At 41.9% G+C, this 19,483-nt stretch overlaps 1 protein-coding gene across 7 annotated transcripts in view; it reads right to left on the reverse strand.

Moving 5' to 3' along the window:
• Positions 1-9: 9 nt before the first annotated feature.
• The window catches only part of slc47a3 (solute carrier family 47 member 3), a 32,031-nt gene continuing 12,557 nt past the window's right edge, over positions 10-19,483 (reverse strand). For 3 of the 7 annotated variants that reach the window (XM_061782307.1, XM_061782313.1, XM_061782310.1), the window contains 7 exons: positions 13,738-13,962; positions 7,830-7,899; positions 7,629-7,761; positions 5,681-5,775; positions 2,971-3,004; positions 2,653-2,768; positions 10-1,065 (listed from right to left, as the gene is read on the reverse strand). In XM_061782307.1, the coding sequence (XP_061638291.1) occupies positions 796-1,065; positions 2,653-2,768; positions 2,971-3,004; positions 5,681-5,775; positions 7,629-7,761; positions 7,830-7,899; positions 13,738-13,962 (943 nt within the window). In that variant the 3' untranslated portion in view covers positions 10-795. The other 4 variants (XR_009789749.1, XR_009789750.1, XM_061782308.1 and 1 more) reach the window with 4 other exon arrangements.

Raw genomic sequence — 19,483 nt, forward strand, 5'->3', positions numbered from 1 at the left:
GAGTAGTATTTTGAATCTCTCATAATTGTGCCTCACAAATTATGGTGGCCAGTTGTGTCCACCTTGCTTCCTTTTTTTGAACTGTTTTAGCAGTGTTAATGCAAATGAAATTAAATTTCCCAATGGTGTGGACTTTTGTCTGATTTTGTAATTTCCAACTGCTGCTGTTTAAATATATAACTAATATACGGTTTATATTAATCAGAATCAGAATCATCTTTATTTGCCAAGTATGTCCAAAAAACACACAAGGAATTTGTCTCCGGTATTTGGAGCCGCTCTAGTACGACAACAGACAGTCAATTTACAGAACACTTTGGAGACAAAAAGACATTGACAAAAAAAAAACAGTCACTGAGCAGTAAAGGGTTGCTAGTTATCTGGTAATGCCGGTACATTTGTTTTTTTTTGTTTGTTTTTGACAATTGTGCAAAAAGATGCAGAGTCCTCTAGCACTTAGAGCAGTTCGAATGACTAATATTGCAATAGTCCAGTGCAATGACCATTGTGCAAAGGTCGCCGAGACATCAAGGAGTGTATGCGGTTTAAAGTGACGAGTAGTGCGATAATCTGGGACAATGTTGGTTGTGCAAATGTTACAGATACTCCTCAATCAGTGTGCAAATGGAGCAGATGCTACTCTGGCATGAGTGGCCAGTATATGCAAATAGTGCAGCATGGCGAGACAACTACAGTGAGTGCACGAGTAATACATAATTGGCCCCACAGAAATGTGACAACGAACTCAAGTCAAAAAATTGCCAGCATGTTGTAATGGAATTGTAGGTCAGGTGTTTAAGAAGTTGATCGCAAGAGGGAAGAAGCTGTTGGAATGTCTACGAGTTCTAGTTTGCATTGATCGGTAGCGCCTACTTGAGGGAAGGAGCTGGAAGAGCTGGTGACCGGGGTGCGGAGGGTCCGAGAGGATTTTGCACGCCCTTGTCTTAGTTCTGGCAGCGTGCAAGTCCTCAATGGTGGGTAGGGGGCTACCGACAATCCTTTCAGCAGTTTTGTTTGTCCGTTGCAGTCGAAGTTTGTCCTTTTTTGTAGCAGCACCAAACCAGACTGTGATGGAAGAAGAACACAGGACTGATTCGATGATCGCTGTGTAGAACTGTCTCAGCAGCTCCGGTGGCAGGCCGTTAATTAATTAATGTTAATTGTAACATTTGGCTCTATCATGGTTACTTTTGGTACTTGTTTTTTACTAGATTTAGTCATACAATTTGGGTAAAATGAGTTTGAAAATGTTAGTTTTTTTATTTTTTATATCAGATTATGTCATTTATCAAAATTTGGACAAGGGAGTAATTTCATGCAACATTCCTAGTTACTGAAAAAAGGCAGTTAATGACTTACTGCACCGTAGTAAATGGAGATATCCCCTGCTGCACATGGAGATGTATTAAATTTTAATTTAAGAAGTGGAAAATCCTCTGTTAGGTGTAGAAAGACTGGATATAAAGACTGTTAGCAGGATATAAAAAAAGGTGGTACTTAGAATATATAAACATTTCCTTTTTGGGATTGCTTTCCAAACGGAATTTGAAGGATTGAAAAATAATAATTAATATTTTATACTAATGACAAGAACTGATGTTAACTGAAAACTTTATGCAGTAAAAGAAGTTTAAAAAAATAAAATAAAAATCTTTAAAATGACAGCCTGATCTGAAAGTGCCCCAAAACATATATCCTTGTTTTGTTTCTACATATATTACATATGTTTGAAGATAAGTGCTGAAAACATGTGCAAAGACGAAGAACAATATAGTACTGAATTGTTAAGACTCTTTTTCACCTTCTAAATGTTCCTGATTTTGTGGACAGCGTTAAAAACTATCCTTGTGACATCAAGGGGTTTGGGCATATACTTTCTGGGATGAGTCCCGTCCCCCACTATATAAACACTAAGCGCCCTTATTCAATGCAGTGGTCATTCAGCGGAATCGCCATTTCCTCATTCATTATGGACCCAGTTCTACCAGTATAGCGTGGAGTTAGCCATCAAAGTATGCCACAACTCGAAAAAACATATCTTCCCTGAAGTGTAATGTGTTTTGTGTTATTTGGGCTACAATGTCTCTGCCGTCTGCTCACACGTGCGCTGCGTAGCGAAGCAGCGAGCGACAAACCGCACAGGATCAGCCACCTCGCGGTCCCACGCCAGTCTGCTGTATTTCGAGAAACAAAGGGGCAGAATGACTCTCTGCGAACCGTGAAAGCATGTGCTGTGTATTGCTCCTCTTCCCGGAAGCAGAGGAGCCAAGATACAAGTATTTGATTTAAAGAGCTGGAGGCGGGATTTTCAAAGCGTCTGGAAGTTGAAAGAATTCTTGACTATTTTGAAGCCTGATTTCACATACATTGCAATTTTTTTTTTATCCACTCATTTATTGTCCGGCTTGTTAATGTTAAGAGTCTTTTCTGTGGTGTGTTGAATTTACAAGACATTTTTTAGCCTGTTTCGTGACACTTTAATGAACTTCAAAGGAACACCGTAGATTGACAAATGGATGGATTACTTGACCTACTTGGTCAATAGCTGGTTGACCACGATCCCGCCAACCATAATGAAGAGCATGAGGGCAACAAGAAGACTTCGATGCACCATTAAGGTCCTCTGGCGAGGTACTGGTCTGGAGCGCTCACCGCCACTACCGTCGCCGCCTCTTCCTCTTCCTCCTCCTCATCCTCCTCCTCCCACTCCTCCTCCCATTCCTCAGGGACCAGCAGCTCATACATGTCGCTTTGATGCTGTGGGTCTTCTGTTGGGCAGAGCGAGAGCAATAGTTAAATCAAGAACGTTAATCACCAAAACCACTTTCAATATGTCTGTTCTGATTGCTTGAATGTATTTGTGTTCTTTTAGTATTGTTTCTTTTTGTAATGTTTTTCTTTGTATTTACTTTGTTTGACATGCTGACTGTTTTATTAATAGAGGTTGAAAAGGAACTTTTTGCAGCTTACCTGAACTCCTGGTAACACCAGCTCTAATCTGAGCCTGGGAAGTAAGAAAATAAAATAATAATATTAATAATAAAATATAAAAACATAAGAATTGTAAATATTATTATTATTATTATACAGTGGTGGTGCGTTGAGAGGAGTTTTTTTCGAGATACTAGCCATCATTCAGGTGATTTTTTTACTTTGAACTGCGAGGAAAATTTTCAGATACCAGTGAACTCAACTCAACTCATTCCACAACAAGCAGCAGTTTGGCAATCAGTGAACAATTCTTCAAAAAAGAGGATTCAAGTTGTTTATTGCCACTCCCAGTTGAACATTACTGTCAAATTAAACAGAGAAAATGCACGTTGTGTATTTAAAACAACCACATAACTTTGTCTAATGGCCGTTCGGCGTAATGCTAACGAACAATGCAAAATGCCATAGACGGGCGATTGAATAGCATCAGTGTCGCAGTCTTATAACCGTTTAAGGCAGGGGTGTCAAACCCATTTTTGTCGCAGGCCACATTGTAGTTACGGTTTACCTCAGAAGGCCATTATGACTGTGATACCATATACAGTAAATGTTTAAAGTGCCTGTAAAAGGACCAAAACAAATGTCTTGCAAATTTGACACACCACACAAAGTGTGTTATTAAAAAATCTTCTAAATTTGAATGAATAAAAAAATAAAATAAAATCATCAAATATGTAAAATAAGGCTGTAAAATAGGGCTGTGCGATCTGGCAAAAAAAAAAAAAAAAAATTCAAGATAATTTTTTTCATATTGTCCAATCACGATTATCATCACAAATTTTTCATATTGTTTTCAGACTTTTTTAAATAGCCACTTTTAAAGCATCGGTACTGAAAACTAAAGAACATTTTATTAACACCTTTTGCTCACAACACTCCTCATGGTGAATATCCATCCATTCTCAATGCCGCTTATCCTGTTCAGTGTCACGGGGTGCTGGAGCCTATTCCAGGTGACTTTGGGCAAAAGGCGGACTACACCCTGAACTGGTCGCACATATAGCCACTGAAAACCAGTCACACTCACCTTCACACTGTCACTGAGTGGGAACTGAACCCACGCTACCTGCACCAAAGTCAGGCGAATGTACCACTACACCTCATGGTCAATATTTAAAACAGTAACCCCAACATAATATTAGCATACTAAGCAAATGAGGCAAATTAAATTAAAAATTTTTTTTTTTAAATAACAACAACTTTCAATTCAAACAGTGCAACGAATGCAGAAAAATATAACACAACAGTGCATTACTTTGAAGTCCTAGAGTATTCTGGGGTGGGTATTTTTGGAGGTACAAGATAAACAAACTGCCCATCTGGTGATAATGAAGACACCTGGAATTGAAAATATTATTGGGGGGGGCACCACCTTGGTACTTCACACAGGTCCCTTTTAAGGCCAGCATCGCCACTGATAGCAGTTAATGAGTATTTTTGACAGGGCACTGTTATTTACTGAATGTGTCATTACTCATTTGCCATTAAAGCACACAGCCGAACAAATTTATATTCCTATACACACACTATCTTCTTACAAGTGCATTGCGAGCGAATAATAATACATAAATGAGCACAAAACTAAAAAATGCTTAAGTTACCAAAATTTAATAGATTAATCCCCTCTATGGCACTCCTGAAATACTTGCAAATTCAAATTTTGTGTGACTTTTTCTCCTTTACTTCAGTTTTTCCCTTTAATACAATTCTGAATAATTCTTGAATACGTCTCTTCGTGCATGTATAGTTGTGTGGAGACGAGACAAACTCTTGTCGCCGATGTTACGTGTGGTTTGCGGTTCCGCTGGGACAGCAACCAGGGCCACGACCCGCAGCACCTCAAAGTGAAAATACAAAAGACCAGTGCAACAAATACAACACGGGCTGATCTGATGAGCAAAAATGTTGCTTAAATGTAAGAGTAGCAATAGAGGATGTCCTCTCCAGAAGTGCCTAGAGTAGTCAAACATTTTACTCAAGTAAGAGTACTGTTACTTGAAATTAATGTGACTCAGGTAAAAAGGAGTCCTCCAAAAAATTACTTGAGTAAGAGTAAAAAGTACACAGTGAAATAATTACTCAAGTACTGAGTAAATAGTGAGTAACTTCAGATTTTTTTTAACCACAGCAAGAACATCAACAAAATAATTGTGAATGTGCAAATTCTGATGTTGCTGTGTGTGTGTGTGTGTGTGTGTGTGTGTGTGTGCGTGTGCTACAACAACACATCTGCAATTTACTGCATGGTGTTTTCTAAAGTTAGAAGTGAGCTGAAATATTCACGTTTGGGCAGACAGTGCCATACAAATACTGCAATACATGAAAGCTGTTGTTTTGTTGTGTGGATGGTGGACGTGTGGAATGGATCTAGCTGCCAGCGTTCAAGGAGTACGAAACAGTCTGTGACGTCAGCGATGGCGACAGCAAACAACCGCACCACCACCCCTCCCCCGCCCCAAGAAAAACTCATCGGTTCTATACGATTCATATAAATGGCCTATTTTGAGTTCAAAACGGCGAATTTCGCCTAAAGGCGACTTATTTGCATGTATGTAATAATTATTTAATTTAATTCCATTAAGGATGATTTCAGATACATTTTGACAGCTGGTCAAGAAACAAATTAAACTCATATCTCAAGGCACGCCTGTACATAAAATTTGCAGTCAAATGATCCCAAAAGCATTACCTCAAGTGTAACTTTCTCCCAGTTCATCTTTGCCAAGTAGACAAGCAGTACGCAGCTCTGCAGAGACGCAGAGGCACAGAGACCTGTCCACAGACCTGTTAAGTTAAAAAAGTTATTTTATATTATATTATAGTTATATAAAGGTTATTGCAGACAGTTGTAACGATATCGACTCTCAGTCTAAAGACCACAGAAGACTGGCCTGTCCTGCTTTTTCTAATCCACTCAGCAAACCCCCAACATTCCTTAGATAAGCCCACAAGCCAACAGAATGTCTGTTTTGACTCACAGGATGAAGGATGGTTGATGACTGTTCCACAAATAACAATTCCCTTCTTATCAACCTAAATGCTCTCTCAGCAGACTGATAAGAACCAGACATCACCCTCAGAATGAGGAGTCACTGCTCATTGGCAGAACACGAACATCCCCAAGTGGTGATAGAAAACACTGCAAGATGGACTCCTTGTGACCATATATATATATATATATATATATATATATTTGTTTGATAATTAACAAAAAAAGAAAAGAAAATCCCACACCTGTACAAACGTGTACCAGTCTGCATGAGTACCCTGAATGTACGCCTTTATTTCTGTAATTTAAATGTTGATTTTATGATGTCTGTTCATGAGAACTGTGTCACATGGTTACAAGCATAGAATATTTAAAATAATGCAACGCAAAACAGATGAAATAGTTTTGTATTGAACAGTATTATTTGATCTGCCAGAACCCAGACTGAAACAAGTACATTCTTATATTTAATCTCTGCTTGAGACAGTTTCAAAGTTGGGAACCATTTTAAAAAGAAAGCGGAGTCCGCCCATGATTAGGGTGCGCCCGGATACTTAAGAAACTTAGAGAAGAAAACCGAGACGGCGGCGTGATCTCTGTCCCCCGGTGATCCAGAGATATAAAGGCAGACCCTTTCCTTTGTCTCATGCTCTTACTTCCTGGCTCTGCTTCTGCTCCTGCGCTCTCGCCTACCTGACACCTCTCTGTCCCGTCACCCTCCCATTTTATCTCCACGTGGTTTCCCCCGGAAAGGCTCGGTCCGGCATTAAGCCTGCGGTGCGGGTCTTGTTTTCCCACCCTTCTGGCTTGCCAGGCTACTGAGAGAAATCTCTGGTATTCCCGCAAGTTACACTCTCAACCAAGCGTAAAAGTGTGACCCGCCAGCAAACCCAACAGCAGGAAAGTTATGAGTGCAATGCCCTGCGTCCTCATGGACGCAGCAATTTTCATTTTTGGGTCCTTTCCCGTTTTTCTTCCCTTTCTTCATCTTGTTCCCGACTTTTCAACTGCCTGGTTCCCGCCTGACCACGTGATCCACTAATAGTGAGTAAACATTGCAGCAACTACCAGAATAGGTACAAATTGATGCATGGTAGGTGTTGGTTTAACGATCACATGGGTCCCAATTTTATTCTCTCTCAACACGCATCAGTTCATTCACGCTCATCTCATGAGTTCAGCCATTGACTCTATATTCTGCTGTGTTATGTATCCTTGTCTTTTATTACGTAGTTAACTCCCTTAGGATTTTTCCCCAGTTTCCCTGTAGTTTCACAATAAATGTTCCACATTATCAAGCATTCTATTGTGTACTGTGTATGTTTTAGTCAAGGATAGTGACCTCTGCAATTGAGGACTAATTTTTACCTAACTGTGGCAACCCTTTCAGAAAAAGATTGATCCACAAGGTTTTTCGTCGTTTTGCCCTGCTGTTAGCTAATAAATGATGTGGTGCCACATTTTGATGCTAACTAAACATTCTCAGTTACCATATCCTCCCGTTTCACTAGAAATGGACCCCGAGGAACAAAAGATAAAAACATTATCCTCCTACCCCTTAACTCATTAATTGCATTTTTTTTAACACCAATATACGCTACACAGTGAAGGATGTCAAAATAATCTAAAAAATATGAAAAGGAAGTACCTTTGATTCCTAATTTGGTTTTAAACATCAGCAGCACTCCAACAGGTAGACACACTCCAGAATAACTCAGAATGTTACAGACCGCCCCGACTTTCTGCTTCCCCATTCCTATGATAATCCCTTCGGCGACCACCTGTGAAAACATACTCAACAATGTTGCAAGTTCATAATTCAATATTTAAATACGTTAAACATGCTTACTAAAATTGCTTCCATCAGGATGAACGGAGCATAGAATATCGCAACCTCAGCAACCTTTAGCCGTATTTGTCTGTTAGAAACACAACAGCATTTTCAGTATGACAAACAGAATGTTAATGACATTAGAAATAAAAAGAATTACAAGAAATAATCCACACAAAAAAGTCAATTTCATGCACAGACAATAAAGGCTATTGTATTCTATTCTTTTCTAACCACCAACTTGCAGAAAACAAATAAACAAGATGACTTGAATGTCAAAGAAATCCAAGGTACACTTGGTCAATGTACAAGTCATTCATATAATTAAGGCAATGACTCCTCTAGCTAGTTATTCATGGTAACAACAACCTCACACAATAGAAATAAACAAAACGACTAGAAATAATCCAAAACTCAAAGAAGTACATGCCACGCTCTCTTGTCAAAGTAGGTGTCAGCTACATAATTATTACGATAGCTTTTCTTGTCAGTTATTCATAACTAGCACCATGCACAATGACTACAGTGGGTATAAAAAGTCTGCATCAAGCAGCCATATTTACGTGTGTAAACGATGACGTCACTGCGCATTTACGTCAGAGCAGAGCATGTGGAGACAGAGATCAGCCCGGCACCATTACGATTCATGGTTTACATGATGAAAATTTACTTCTAACCAGTTTGGCAAAAGGAATATTCCACCCCTGTGAAACCAAATAAAATGCCATTCAGATTCGGCCTGTTTATTCCAATTGACGTGTTTATATGGAGCATTTTCATTCGGTTTGGGCTTCTAAACCAATTTTAATCGGAATAGAAGGCTCCATGTAAACCCCCTACTGACTGGTATTTGGAACTGTTCATAATTTCCTCCACCTTGACTAAGGCCACCGTTCCAGCTGAAGAAGAACATCCCATCTTCACTGTTTTTTTATTTGCACCAAACATTCCTATTGAAATTATGGCCAAACAGCTCCTCTTTTTGGATCATAACACCTTTTCCCACATAGGAGATGTATTAATTTCATTTTTAGGTGTGGTGGGGGTCTAAATATGCATAGTCAGGAAGTCCCACTTGTAAAGGTACATACTTATAGGTATATTGGACAACATGTCCCACCATACTTTGCACTTACCGGTTGTACGCAACCCCTGGGTCTTTCATTAAAAATAATTTCCTAACAAGAGTCTACTGTGTCCTGTCTCCTCATTATACACCAAGGAACACAAAGTAGAGAGTAAAGAGATAAAAGATGACACACAAGCGAGAAGACAAATATGGTAGAAGTGAGTGGAAGCAGGAGTAATTAGCTTTAATACTTAAAACAAAGTTAAAATGACAATACAATACATTACATTACTGCTATCATGTATGATAACACACTCGTTGGCTTCGAAGAACCTTTTGGATCTGGTCGGTGGCTGTTAGCCTTCAACGCTAAAAGCTACAGTAAGTGCTATACTATATTGCCAAAAGTATTCGATCACAAAGCAAGGTCGAGAAAGACAAGGATGACAGAGTCTGGTGTGGATGAACTTGACTGGCCTGGACAGAGTCCTGACCTCAAACCGATAGAACAGCTTTGGGATTAACTAGAGCGGTGTGTGACCTCACAAATGTACTTCTGGAAGAATGGTCAAAAAGTCTCATTAACACACTCCTGAACCTTGTGGAAAGTTGAAGCTGTTATAGCTGCAAAGGATTGACCAACGTCATATTGAACCCTATGGATTAGAAACGGGATGTCACTTAAATTCATGTGAGTCAAGGCAGGTGAGCGAATACTTTTGGCAATATAGTGTATATTTGAACTACCCAGTGGCCATTTTGTTTTGTTACTTCCTGTGTAACTTCTGTGTTTTTAAGACATTTTGTATTTTGAAACACACATAACACATTGGCGGTATTTAAGATAATTTGTTCTTCTGTAGGCGGCACGGTGGATGACTGGTTAGAGCGTCAGCCTCACAGTTCTGAGGACCGGGGTTCAATCCCCGGCCCCGCCTGTCTGGAGTTTGCATGTTCTCCCCGTGCCTGCGTGGGTTTTCTCCCACATCCCAAAAACATGCATTAATTGGAGACTCTAAATTGCCTGTAGGTGTGACTGTGAGTGCGAATGTTTGTTTGTTTGTATGTGCCCTGCGATTGGCTGGCAACCCGTTCAGGGTGTACCCCGCCTCCTGCCTGATGATAGCTGGGATAGGCTCCAGCACGCCTGCGACCCGTGTGAAGAGAAGCGGCTCAGAAAATGGATGTGAGAAGCACATTAAGCACATACGATAGCTTTAATCTTGTTTGTGCCTCGAAGAGGAGCTTTGACATAGGTTGCAAAGTAATGAAAAATGCGTTAACTTGTGTGTCATAGGGAGTCATTTTTTGTGTTTTCTTACAGAGTGGCTGGAAGACTGCAATTGCGCATATAAAGAGAGTCTGTGATTTTTGTAAGTAGAAGTTCATAGAAGTTCATAGAAGTTCCTGTTTGTGGCAAACCGGATTAAGAAAATTATGCGAGGTACACCAGTCAACTAAAGACTGGTGTACCGCGACCCTAGTGAGGAGAAGCGGCTCAGAAAATGGATGGATGGATGTTCTTCTGTATGGCTTTTGAAGGGAATATAGAATTCTTTATATTCTAATATGTAATTCTATATGTAATAGAATATAATATAGAGTTTCATGGTGTAACTAGTTTGGAAGGTAAGCAAGGATGTGTATTGCAGTATAATCAGATAAGGGGGTAGGAGTTTATTGCAGGAAAGCCCCCCCGATCAGGGTGTATTTGGAGACAATAAAAAACAGATGTCAAAGAAGAAAAGGACTGCGGGGAGCCACTATAAACATTGAATTCAGGAATGTGGGCCGGAGTCTGGAGGCGACATCTGGAGCCAGATCAAATGGTCATCATTCTGCCGAGCAACGATGACGTCAGATTAGACCACGGACCAATCAGACGACAGCGATACCATACTTTCCCGTTTGAAACATTGTATAAGTCTGGGGTAGAATCAGATAGTTTTTGTTCGACTACTCTATCTGCTAAAGATAAGATAGGGATAGTTACGAACCCAGAGCTCTGCAAAATGTATAGACTCCTCTGTCAGGAATAAATTGGCTGGTTTTTATACATTGTTGTGAACGTAGTTCTTTCACGAAAATGAGCACGCTGGGAACCACGAGAGTAATAGGAGATTTTAAACACAGGTTCCTTCAAATGGTGACCCTGACGTGATCCTGGAAGAACATTAGATAAAAAGACAGAGAAGCGGACAGGAATTCAGTTGGAATGCAAATCTCCCCGGTGCACCGAAATAAAAAAGGTGAGCAGAAGCCTGTTTGATTATATCACGAATTCTGCACATTGGAAATTGCGACATTTGGGAGACTTATGGTACAGTTGTTTTGTTGTCAATAGTTAATAAGACGTTGTGTTGTTAAAATTGCATAATTAGAAATCAGGGTAACAAGGTACCTGACAAACCAGGATCAGAGAAAATCCTGGAAGTAGGGTAACAAGGTACCTACTTGTCCCGTCGTAGACTGACTTGAAATCGGACGCGGTTTCAAATTGTAACGTTTCGGTAGACGTTGGGGATTTTGGGACCCCCAAAAACCGATTTAGAATAAGATGAGTGTGCCACCAAAACTCGGGGTTGTGAATTGGACAGTCGAGTGTAGAGGTAATGAATGGGATATGTGTCAGAGTGATTACCAGAAGTCATTGGAGGATTTGTGGATTGAAATAGAAAGTCAGAAAAAGAAACAAGCAGGATTAAGAAGTGTGTGGGCAAAGTGGAAAAGAAAAAGGAATGTAAGTTGTTGCACGTAACAGAGAGGTTATTCTGAAAGGGAAAAAAGATGAAGGAAAAGTTGGATGCTGCAGGGTGGAGAGAGAAAAGAGATTTGAATAAGAAAATAGAAAATGGAAAATTGAGGAGAAAAAATGTATGAGATTTGTGTGGTGTGCACTGCCATGGCAGCTGTTCAGCGAAAAGGAAAAAAAGAGCGACAAATTCCCCCGCTGAATACAATTTACGGACCTTCCCGAAAACGGCCCCAGTGACGTCCCTATATACCGGTCAAGGGAGCTGCTCTAATGACAGACCAATTGTAGAGGGGAAATAAAACTCCTATCAATTCCGCACTAGCCCGCATTCAAAAAGGTGGGTAAATATACAAAAATTGTCTTTAAAAGATTTTGAGTTTTTTACAGAAACGGCTGCCCGGACTGGCTGCTGTTGGTTTAATTTGGATCCAGGGGCTGAAAAGGTTGACGGACAACATGAGCCTGGCGTGTGCTGACGTATGTTTGCGGTCATCCGTGAAATGTTCCCGCTCTCCGAGCCGACGAGACGAGGCACCCGGACTGCAAACCTATCATGGTTCCCAGTTCTCACTTTGAAAATTGCATATGTATTTTGACAGATAAGACAAGGTCACATCCCTCCCGTTTAAGGGAGGCAAATGTTATTTATAGAATTGCTTTGCTTGACAGATTGCCAGCTGAAGTTAGGACTGAACTTTTAAAGACCCTGACCTCATGAAAGGGGGAGATAGCTACTTTAATCGTCATGTGTCACACCATTTGAAACTTTTTGTCGACAGACAACACAAATCATCAGATGAGGTAAAGGACATGCAGGAACAACTTTTGAAGCTACAATTGGCCCAGGCCCGTAAAGTGGCCATTAAAAAATAAATAAATACAAACTAAAAATGGAAGCAGAAAAGCAGATGTGGATGGCGCAGGGGTCAACGAGGAGACGAGGCGGGAGTCGTGACAAGGGATACACCAACGGAGGCAGGGGAAGCGCTCGCCGACCTCCAACGGACCAAGCGTGCTTCACTTGTGGTCAGTATGGACACTGGTATCGCCAATGTACTGTTTCCCCAATGATTCAACAGCGACCTCCAGTGGAACCCGGAGGGGCCACACCTCAAAGAGGAGGCTACAAAGCTCCACGAGGGAGAGGTGGACGCGGCCCGGCACCCTGACAACTGCATCCGCAGCAGGCTCCACACCAACAAGAGCCATCTCACCAGTACTACTGCGATGAGGACTGGTCCGAATGCCCAATGAGCCCGGAGCCAGGGGACGGAGGAAAGACAGACCCTCTCAACCCCGCTAAGGGAAGACAACCACCTGAATGAGCTGTGCAGGAGTGCCCATGAGTCTGCCGATTACGACACCATTAAAGACTGAAATTGCTGGACAGACACAGGAACATCAGTTTGTCCTAATGAAAGGAGGGACTCCAGTGAATCTGATGGGCAGAGATCTGCTTATCTAAACCAGGGCTACCATCCTTTGTAGCCCGGACGGCCTGACGATAAGAACTGAGAGTGGAAAATTATCCACTGCATGGAACTTCCGGAAGCGACCGCTGCAGAAACCAAGGAGGGAGGAGGCGTCTACTCGGCCTTCCTGCGGTGGAAGCCCTGAATCGACTCTCTTGCCACCTACAGCCCTCCGATTGATCCTCTCCATCTCACACTGTTTTATGATAAAAATGACGATTTGGTTTATAGGGAAGCTTTTGAGTCGATACAGGAAGAAAATTGGAGGCTCAATAGTACAGGTATTTACATAGGAAAACAAGGTGTGGCGGCTGCCTCCACCTTGACGCCTGAGCAGAGTGAGTGGTTTATGATGAGTTTGACATCTTTTCCACACTTTTTCACTTTCACTTGCACTAGGTCATAAAGCCTGAGAACTGGGACCGATGGTAAGAAAATGCCATTTGGCAAATGATTGGCAACAAGGTCAAATACAATGTGTTGTACTTTCCTAGTACTGAATGTTTTTGTATTCAGGGTGCCACGGTAGACGGGGAATGTTGGAGCATGTGACTTTGGCGCGATTCCATGGCAAAGAGCTCTCGGACCATGAGGACGCCGCACAGCTGTTGAACTCGCTGCCGTACTCACTGTGGTCCGAGGGGCCTGCAGATGGCATCCGTGACTCCGGTAACATTCGAGGTAGACCCGACTGCTTTTGTTAACGTGCCGTAGTATCCTTGTAAACAAGAGGCCGTAGAAGATATCGCGGAAACCCAAATTCTGAAATCCAAACGCTTTGGTCCATAAATGATGTTATGAAACCCTCCGCTCAAGCTGCAGAACTGCTGGCCATTTGCAGGGCACTGGAGGTATCTGAAAGTCAGAGTGTTACTATTTATTAATGGTGCTGAAAAAAATAGCAGGCTAATAAATGGATGCTGAAGGAAAATATGTTGTTAAACAGGATCAGTTAATTGACTTTCTCCCTGCAGTAACAGTTGATGTGGTGCGCGACCTCCAAGAGGCGGCGCCAGAGGCGAAAGACAGGTGCTGAGTATGATGAAAAGGAGAAGCTGTGGTTTGGCCCGATGAAAGGCCCTAGGAGACTGGTCTTAACTACAGGAAAGTTCGTGTGGTTAGTGGAGGAGGAAGCACACAACCCGACACATAAGAGTTATGTGTCAATGCTGTACAGCTGCGCTTTTGGTGGCACCCTGATCTTCTGCGTAAAGTAAAAGATTTTTGTGTTTTTTTGTGATATATGTCAAGATTTCAGTGTTTGCCCTACAACGAAGAGGGAATTGCAACACACTGAGATGGGCCGATGCCAGAATGATGTGATGGTAATGGTCGACAAAGCGCTGGTTAACCATTATATTCCGACGTATGAGTTTCCACGAGTAATCAGATCGGACAAGTGGTTCTACTTGTCCCAAACATGTCCTGCGCAGGCCTCTATTGTAAAAAAAAATGTGGACTAAGTGTGAATGGTATAAATATTCTGTGCGATACGTTTTATAAATTGTGTACACAATATAAAGTAAACTTTAGAACTTCGATGAATAAAATTATATGACTATATATGTAAAAAGTTATAAAGCGCTTTAAAGGGTACCCATTATATTTATTAACTAAATAAATAAGGCATACATATTGTATGTATAAATAGGTATGCATATGATATTCTGGAAGATAAATTAAATAATAGATAAATTAAGGCGTGTGCCCGGCGGATGTGATCAAGCCAGAGTGGCATTGTGAATTTCTATTTCCGGGTCAGCAGAGCGGACCAGCGCGGCTCTGCGTGCCTGGGATAAAAGCCTGAAAACAGTACGGGAGGTTTTTGGTGTCAGAAAACGCTTCGGAGTTTGAATAAATGACGTGCAAGTTGCTATCTGAGCTGGTGAATGGGATTTGATATATATTGCTTAGAGAGTGGCGCCACGGTGTACAACTGGTAAGAGCGTCAGCCTCAAAGTTCTGAGGACTGGGGTTCAATCCCCGGCCCCGCCTGTGTTGAGTTTGCATGTTCTTCCTGTGCCTGTGTGATTTTTCTCCGGGCACTCCGGTTTCCTCCCACATCCCAAAAACATGCATGGTAGATAAATTGGAGACTCTAAATTCCCCGTAGGTGTGACTGTGAGTGTGAATGGTTGTTTGTTTGTATGTGCCCTGCGATTGGCTGGCAACCAGTTCAGGGTGTACCCCGCTTCCTGCCCGATGATAGCTGGGATAGGCTCCAGCACGCCTGCGACCCGCGTGAGGAGAAGCGGCTCAGAAAATGGATGTGAGAAGCACATTAACGCATACGATAGCTTTAATCTTGTTTGTGCCTAGAAGAGGAGCTTTGACATAGGTTGCAAAGTAATGAAAAATGCGTTAACTTGTGTGTCATAGGGAGTCATTTTTTTTGTGTTTTCTTACAGAGTGGCTGGAAGACTGCAATTGCGAATATAAAGAGAGTCTGTGATTTTTGTAAGTAGATATACATAGAAGTTCCTGTTTGTGGCAAACCGGATTAATACAATTATGCGAGGTACACCAGTCAACTAAAGACATCCTTACAATATTTAGTTGATACAGTATAGTGACTATTAATACAGCATAGCGAATGCAACTCTTTTCATTCACAGAAGTGAAGGATATGCCAGAGGTGTCAAGTTGAGTTGCTACTTATGGTACATACGTCATGAGACTGTGCCTAATTTGCATCATGTACAAGGGAAATGTGTGGAGTACATGTTTTTGAGAATGGGTAATATGGTATGAGGATTAATCTGTTTGATTGTCTCCTCAGATTCAGCACTAGAGCAGGGAGGACAAAGAGGATTTTTCCATCTGTCTGGCAAGTCAATTTTGAGGAGGTTTATTTATTTGCATTCTGTCTTCTAAGTCAGGATGATTACAACAATTTGTGGACAAGCGGAGAACTACTTTTTGAGCAAAAGGGTAATAGTGAAGCACCATATATAGATTAATAAATACAAGTTAAGTCTTATTGAGGAAATAGCAAACAGAATAATCTGGGATGTCCTTCTGAGACCCAGAGCTCTAAAATTCGCAGGGAATGGGCACCAAAGGGTTTATGACAGGACACAGGCGTCCCAGCCGGGGTGGGGGGGGGGGGGGGGGGGGGGGCAGCTTTACGACGGGCGTGTGTGAGTTTTACGAGATTATGGTATTGCAAAGGCCAGGGAGATTTACAATAGGATCGTTTCATTAATGCAATGGATAGAAGCCTGGTCTGTAGTGGTTTAGGTTGACTTGATTTGAGAATTTGTCAGATGTAATATTCAGGATTAGGGGATTTAGGCTAACAGTTGGTTGCAGTAATTATTATTAGCCTGAGCTATTTTAAATCGTCACTCCCTTTTACTATATCGCTTTACTGAGGAGGAAGACCTAGTGTAGTGATGGTAATATTTATTTCAAACCTAACAACCTTCAAATGCAAGCTGAGTGGTTGCAGGAATTGGGTGTTTAGGTGTTATGGTTCAACCAATAAGTGTGCTGTGTTCAGTTTTGTCTGTGTGGTATATGTGAGTGGACATTCACTCCTGGGTCCAGGTTAATGTTATTGTCTGTGAAGTCTCGCTTGTCATGACATGTTAATTGTTTATGTTTTGTGTTTAATGTTTGTGTCGTCTTAATTAAAAGCAGAAATGGAGCACTACTGAGCTGGCTGACAGGAGTAATGAAGGATGTGATCACGTGAAAGAGACTATAGATCTTTAGTTACCAAGGACAGTGTGACTGACGAGAGAATACGGTCTACAGACTGTTGAATGACTGATTTGTTGAAATAACATTATTTTACAGGACGCCCAGGAGGATGGAGCTTGATAGTGTTATTGTTGTATTGCAGGATGTTGGTGTGCTGACTTAACGCTGATTTTATGTGATTCTTGGTTTATTGACATTAACACTTTTGTGAGACAAATTAACAATTGGTTGGGGAATAATATCAATGTTGGGTGACAATTGCCGACTTGTCCCTTCTCTGGAGTATGTATACAGCAATTATGTGGTCCATCCCTTTGGCACGTGTATCTTTTGCAGAGTTGTGATTAATTTATATAAGGGTTTGTTTGCAGGTCTGGTCAGGGGCCTCTCCGACGAAGGAGACGACCTGCTTGTTTGTGTATGGTGTTGTGTGTGTATACTGTGTTTTGGTGTTAAATTAGTCATTTAACAAAGGGGGAAATATGTACATCCTGTATGTCTGGTCAAAGAAGGTTATAATCATGACTCTGGTGATCTCCCTGATTATAGTTACAGGAATCTATTTTGGAATGCCTTCAATACAAGGAGAAAGAGTGACCAAGAGGGCCGTGAAGCCAACAGGGGCCCTAGAATTAAACTACACATTGGGGGAAAGGACGGTATACCAATTTGATTTGTGCAAGGTGGTAAATTATGTACGCTGGGGCGACACGATATTTACTTGTGCGCTTTGAGTACAGGACATGGGGGAGCTGGCCGGTATCCGGTGAACCATAGGTTCAAAGCGAACCAGCAGGTGGATTTGTGTTACAGCTGGAAGCAGGTGATTATCCACTCAAAACCAGGATACTGGGAGCCGACGAAGAATAGAAATTGGCGGTGGAACGACAGTTTTGTAAATTCACACTTTTTATTGATTATTAGGATGCGGCCCGATTAAGTAAGATGAGGTCTGATTTGTGGTGGAAGTGTGGTGATGGTCTGTTGTGGGACTTCCTGCCCGGGGAATGGACGGGCACTTGTGCATTGGTTTCTATGATAACCCCCACTGTGATCAAGCCTCTCCTTCAGCAGGAGATCAACCATATGGCGGATTTCACCTGGGAGAGTGACTGGTGTGGGGGGTGTTTTATTCATTTTCTCAGGAGTCTTGTCCTCAGGTTTGCTCTCAAGGCCTTTGAAGAGAACAACCCCCACTGCCAAGATCTGCAGCTGCCGCTGAAAGAGGACGTGGAGACAATGAGCGCGCTCGCTGCCTTGATCGACGCCTTTGTATTCCCTTCTCAAGTTTTTTAATTTGCTGTGTTTAAATTAGGTTTTGTTGAGTATTGTCGTGAAATGTATAGGGGTTGTTGATCTGATTATCAGAAGATCAATTTGGGGGATTGAAGGGAATATAGAATACTTTATATTATAATATGTAATTCTATATGTAATAGAATATAATATAGAGTTTCATGGTGTAACTAGTCACGGTGGCCGACTGGTTAGAGCGTCAGCCTCACAGTTCTGAGGACCCGGGTTCAATCCCCGGCCCCGCCTGTGTGGAGTTTGCATGTTCTCCCCGTTCCTGCGTGGGTTTTCTCCGGGTACTCCGGTTTCCTCCCACATCCCAAAAACATGCATGAATTGGAGACTCTAAATTGCCCGTAGGCATTACTGTGAGTGCGAATGGTTGTTTGTTCCTATGTGCCCTGCGATTGGCTGGCAACCAGTTCAGGGTGTACCCCGCCTCCTGCCCGATGACAGCTGGGATAGGCTCCAGCACGCCCGCGACCCTAGTGAGGAGAAGCGGCTCAGAAAATGGATGGATGGATGGATGGTGTAACTAGTTTGGAAGGTAAGCAAGGATGTGTATTGCAGTATAATCAGATAAGGGGGTAGGAGTTTATTGCAGGAAAGCCCCCCCCCCCATCAGGGTGTATTTGGAGACAATAAAAAACAGATGTCATAGAAGAAAAGGACTGCGGGGAGCCACTATAAACATTGAATTCAGGAATGTGGGCCGGAGTCTGGAGGCGACATCTGGAGCATGTTCAAATGGTCATCATTCTGTCGAGCAACGATGACGTCAGATTAGACCACGGACCAATCAGACGACAGCGATACCATACTTTCCCGTTTGAAACATTGTATAAGTCTGGGGTAGAATCAGAATAGTAGAATAGTTACGAACCCAGAGCTCTGCAAAATGTATAGACTCCTCTGTCAGGAATAAATTGGTTGGTTTTTATACATTGTTGTGAACGTAGTTCTTTCACGAAAACGAGCACGCTGGGAACCACAAGAGTAATAGGAGATTTTAAACACAGGTTCCTTCACTTTCCCTCGTTACGGTGACTAATCTGCATCGCAGCACTGTAGCACTTTACGCCCAAACCAGCGGGAAAAGGCATCAGCCTGGAAAAAATAACTTCTTAACAGCCAGCACCAAATATGGGCATGTTTGCACCATGGCGCTGTCCCTGTAGCACTGTGCTGTGCCCTGCGCCACAAAACTTAGTGCAGTGTGAAAACACGCTGGTGAAAACACGCTTCTTTTTTTTTTACTATCTTTTCAGATATGGATTCTTGAGACTTTTTTGTGGGTCTAATCGTGATGAAATTTCCTGTTGCTACGTAAGCCGGTTTTCTGACCAGATTTTTATTTATTTTTTAATTCGGTTGGGTA

Source organism: Phyllopteryx taeniolatus, chromosome 8, assembly GCF_024500385.1.
Source record: "Phyllopteryx taeniolatus isolate TA_2022b chromosome 8, UOR_Ptae_1.2, whole genome shotgun sequence".
NCBI classification, from domain to species: Eukaryota; Metazoa; Chordata; class Actinopteri; order Syngnathiformes; family Syngnathidae; genus Phyllopteryx; species Phyllopteryx taeniolatus.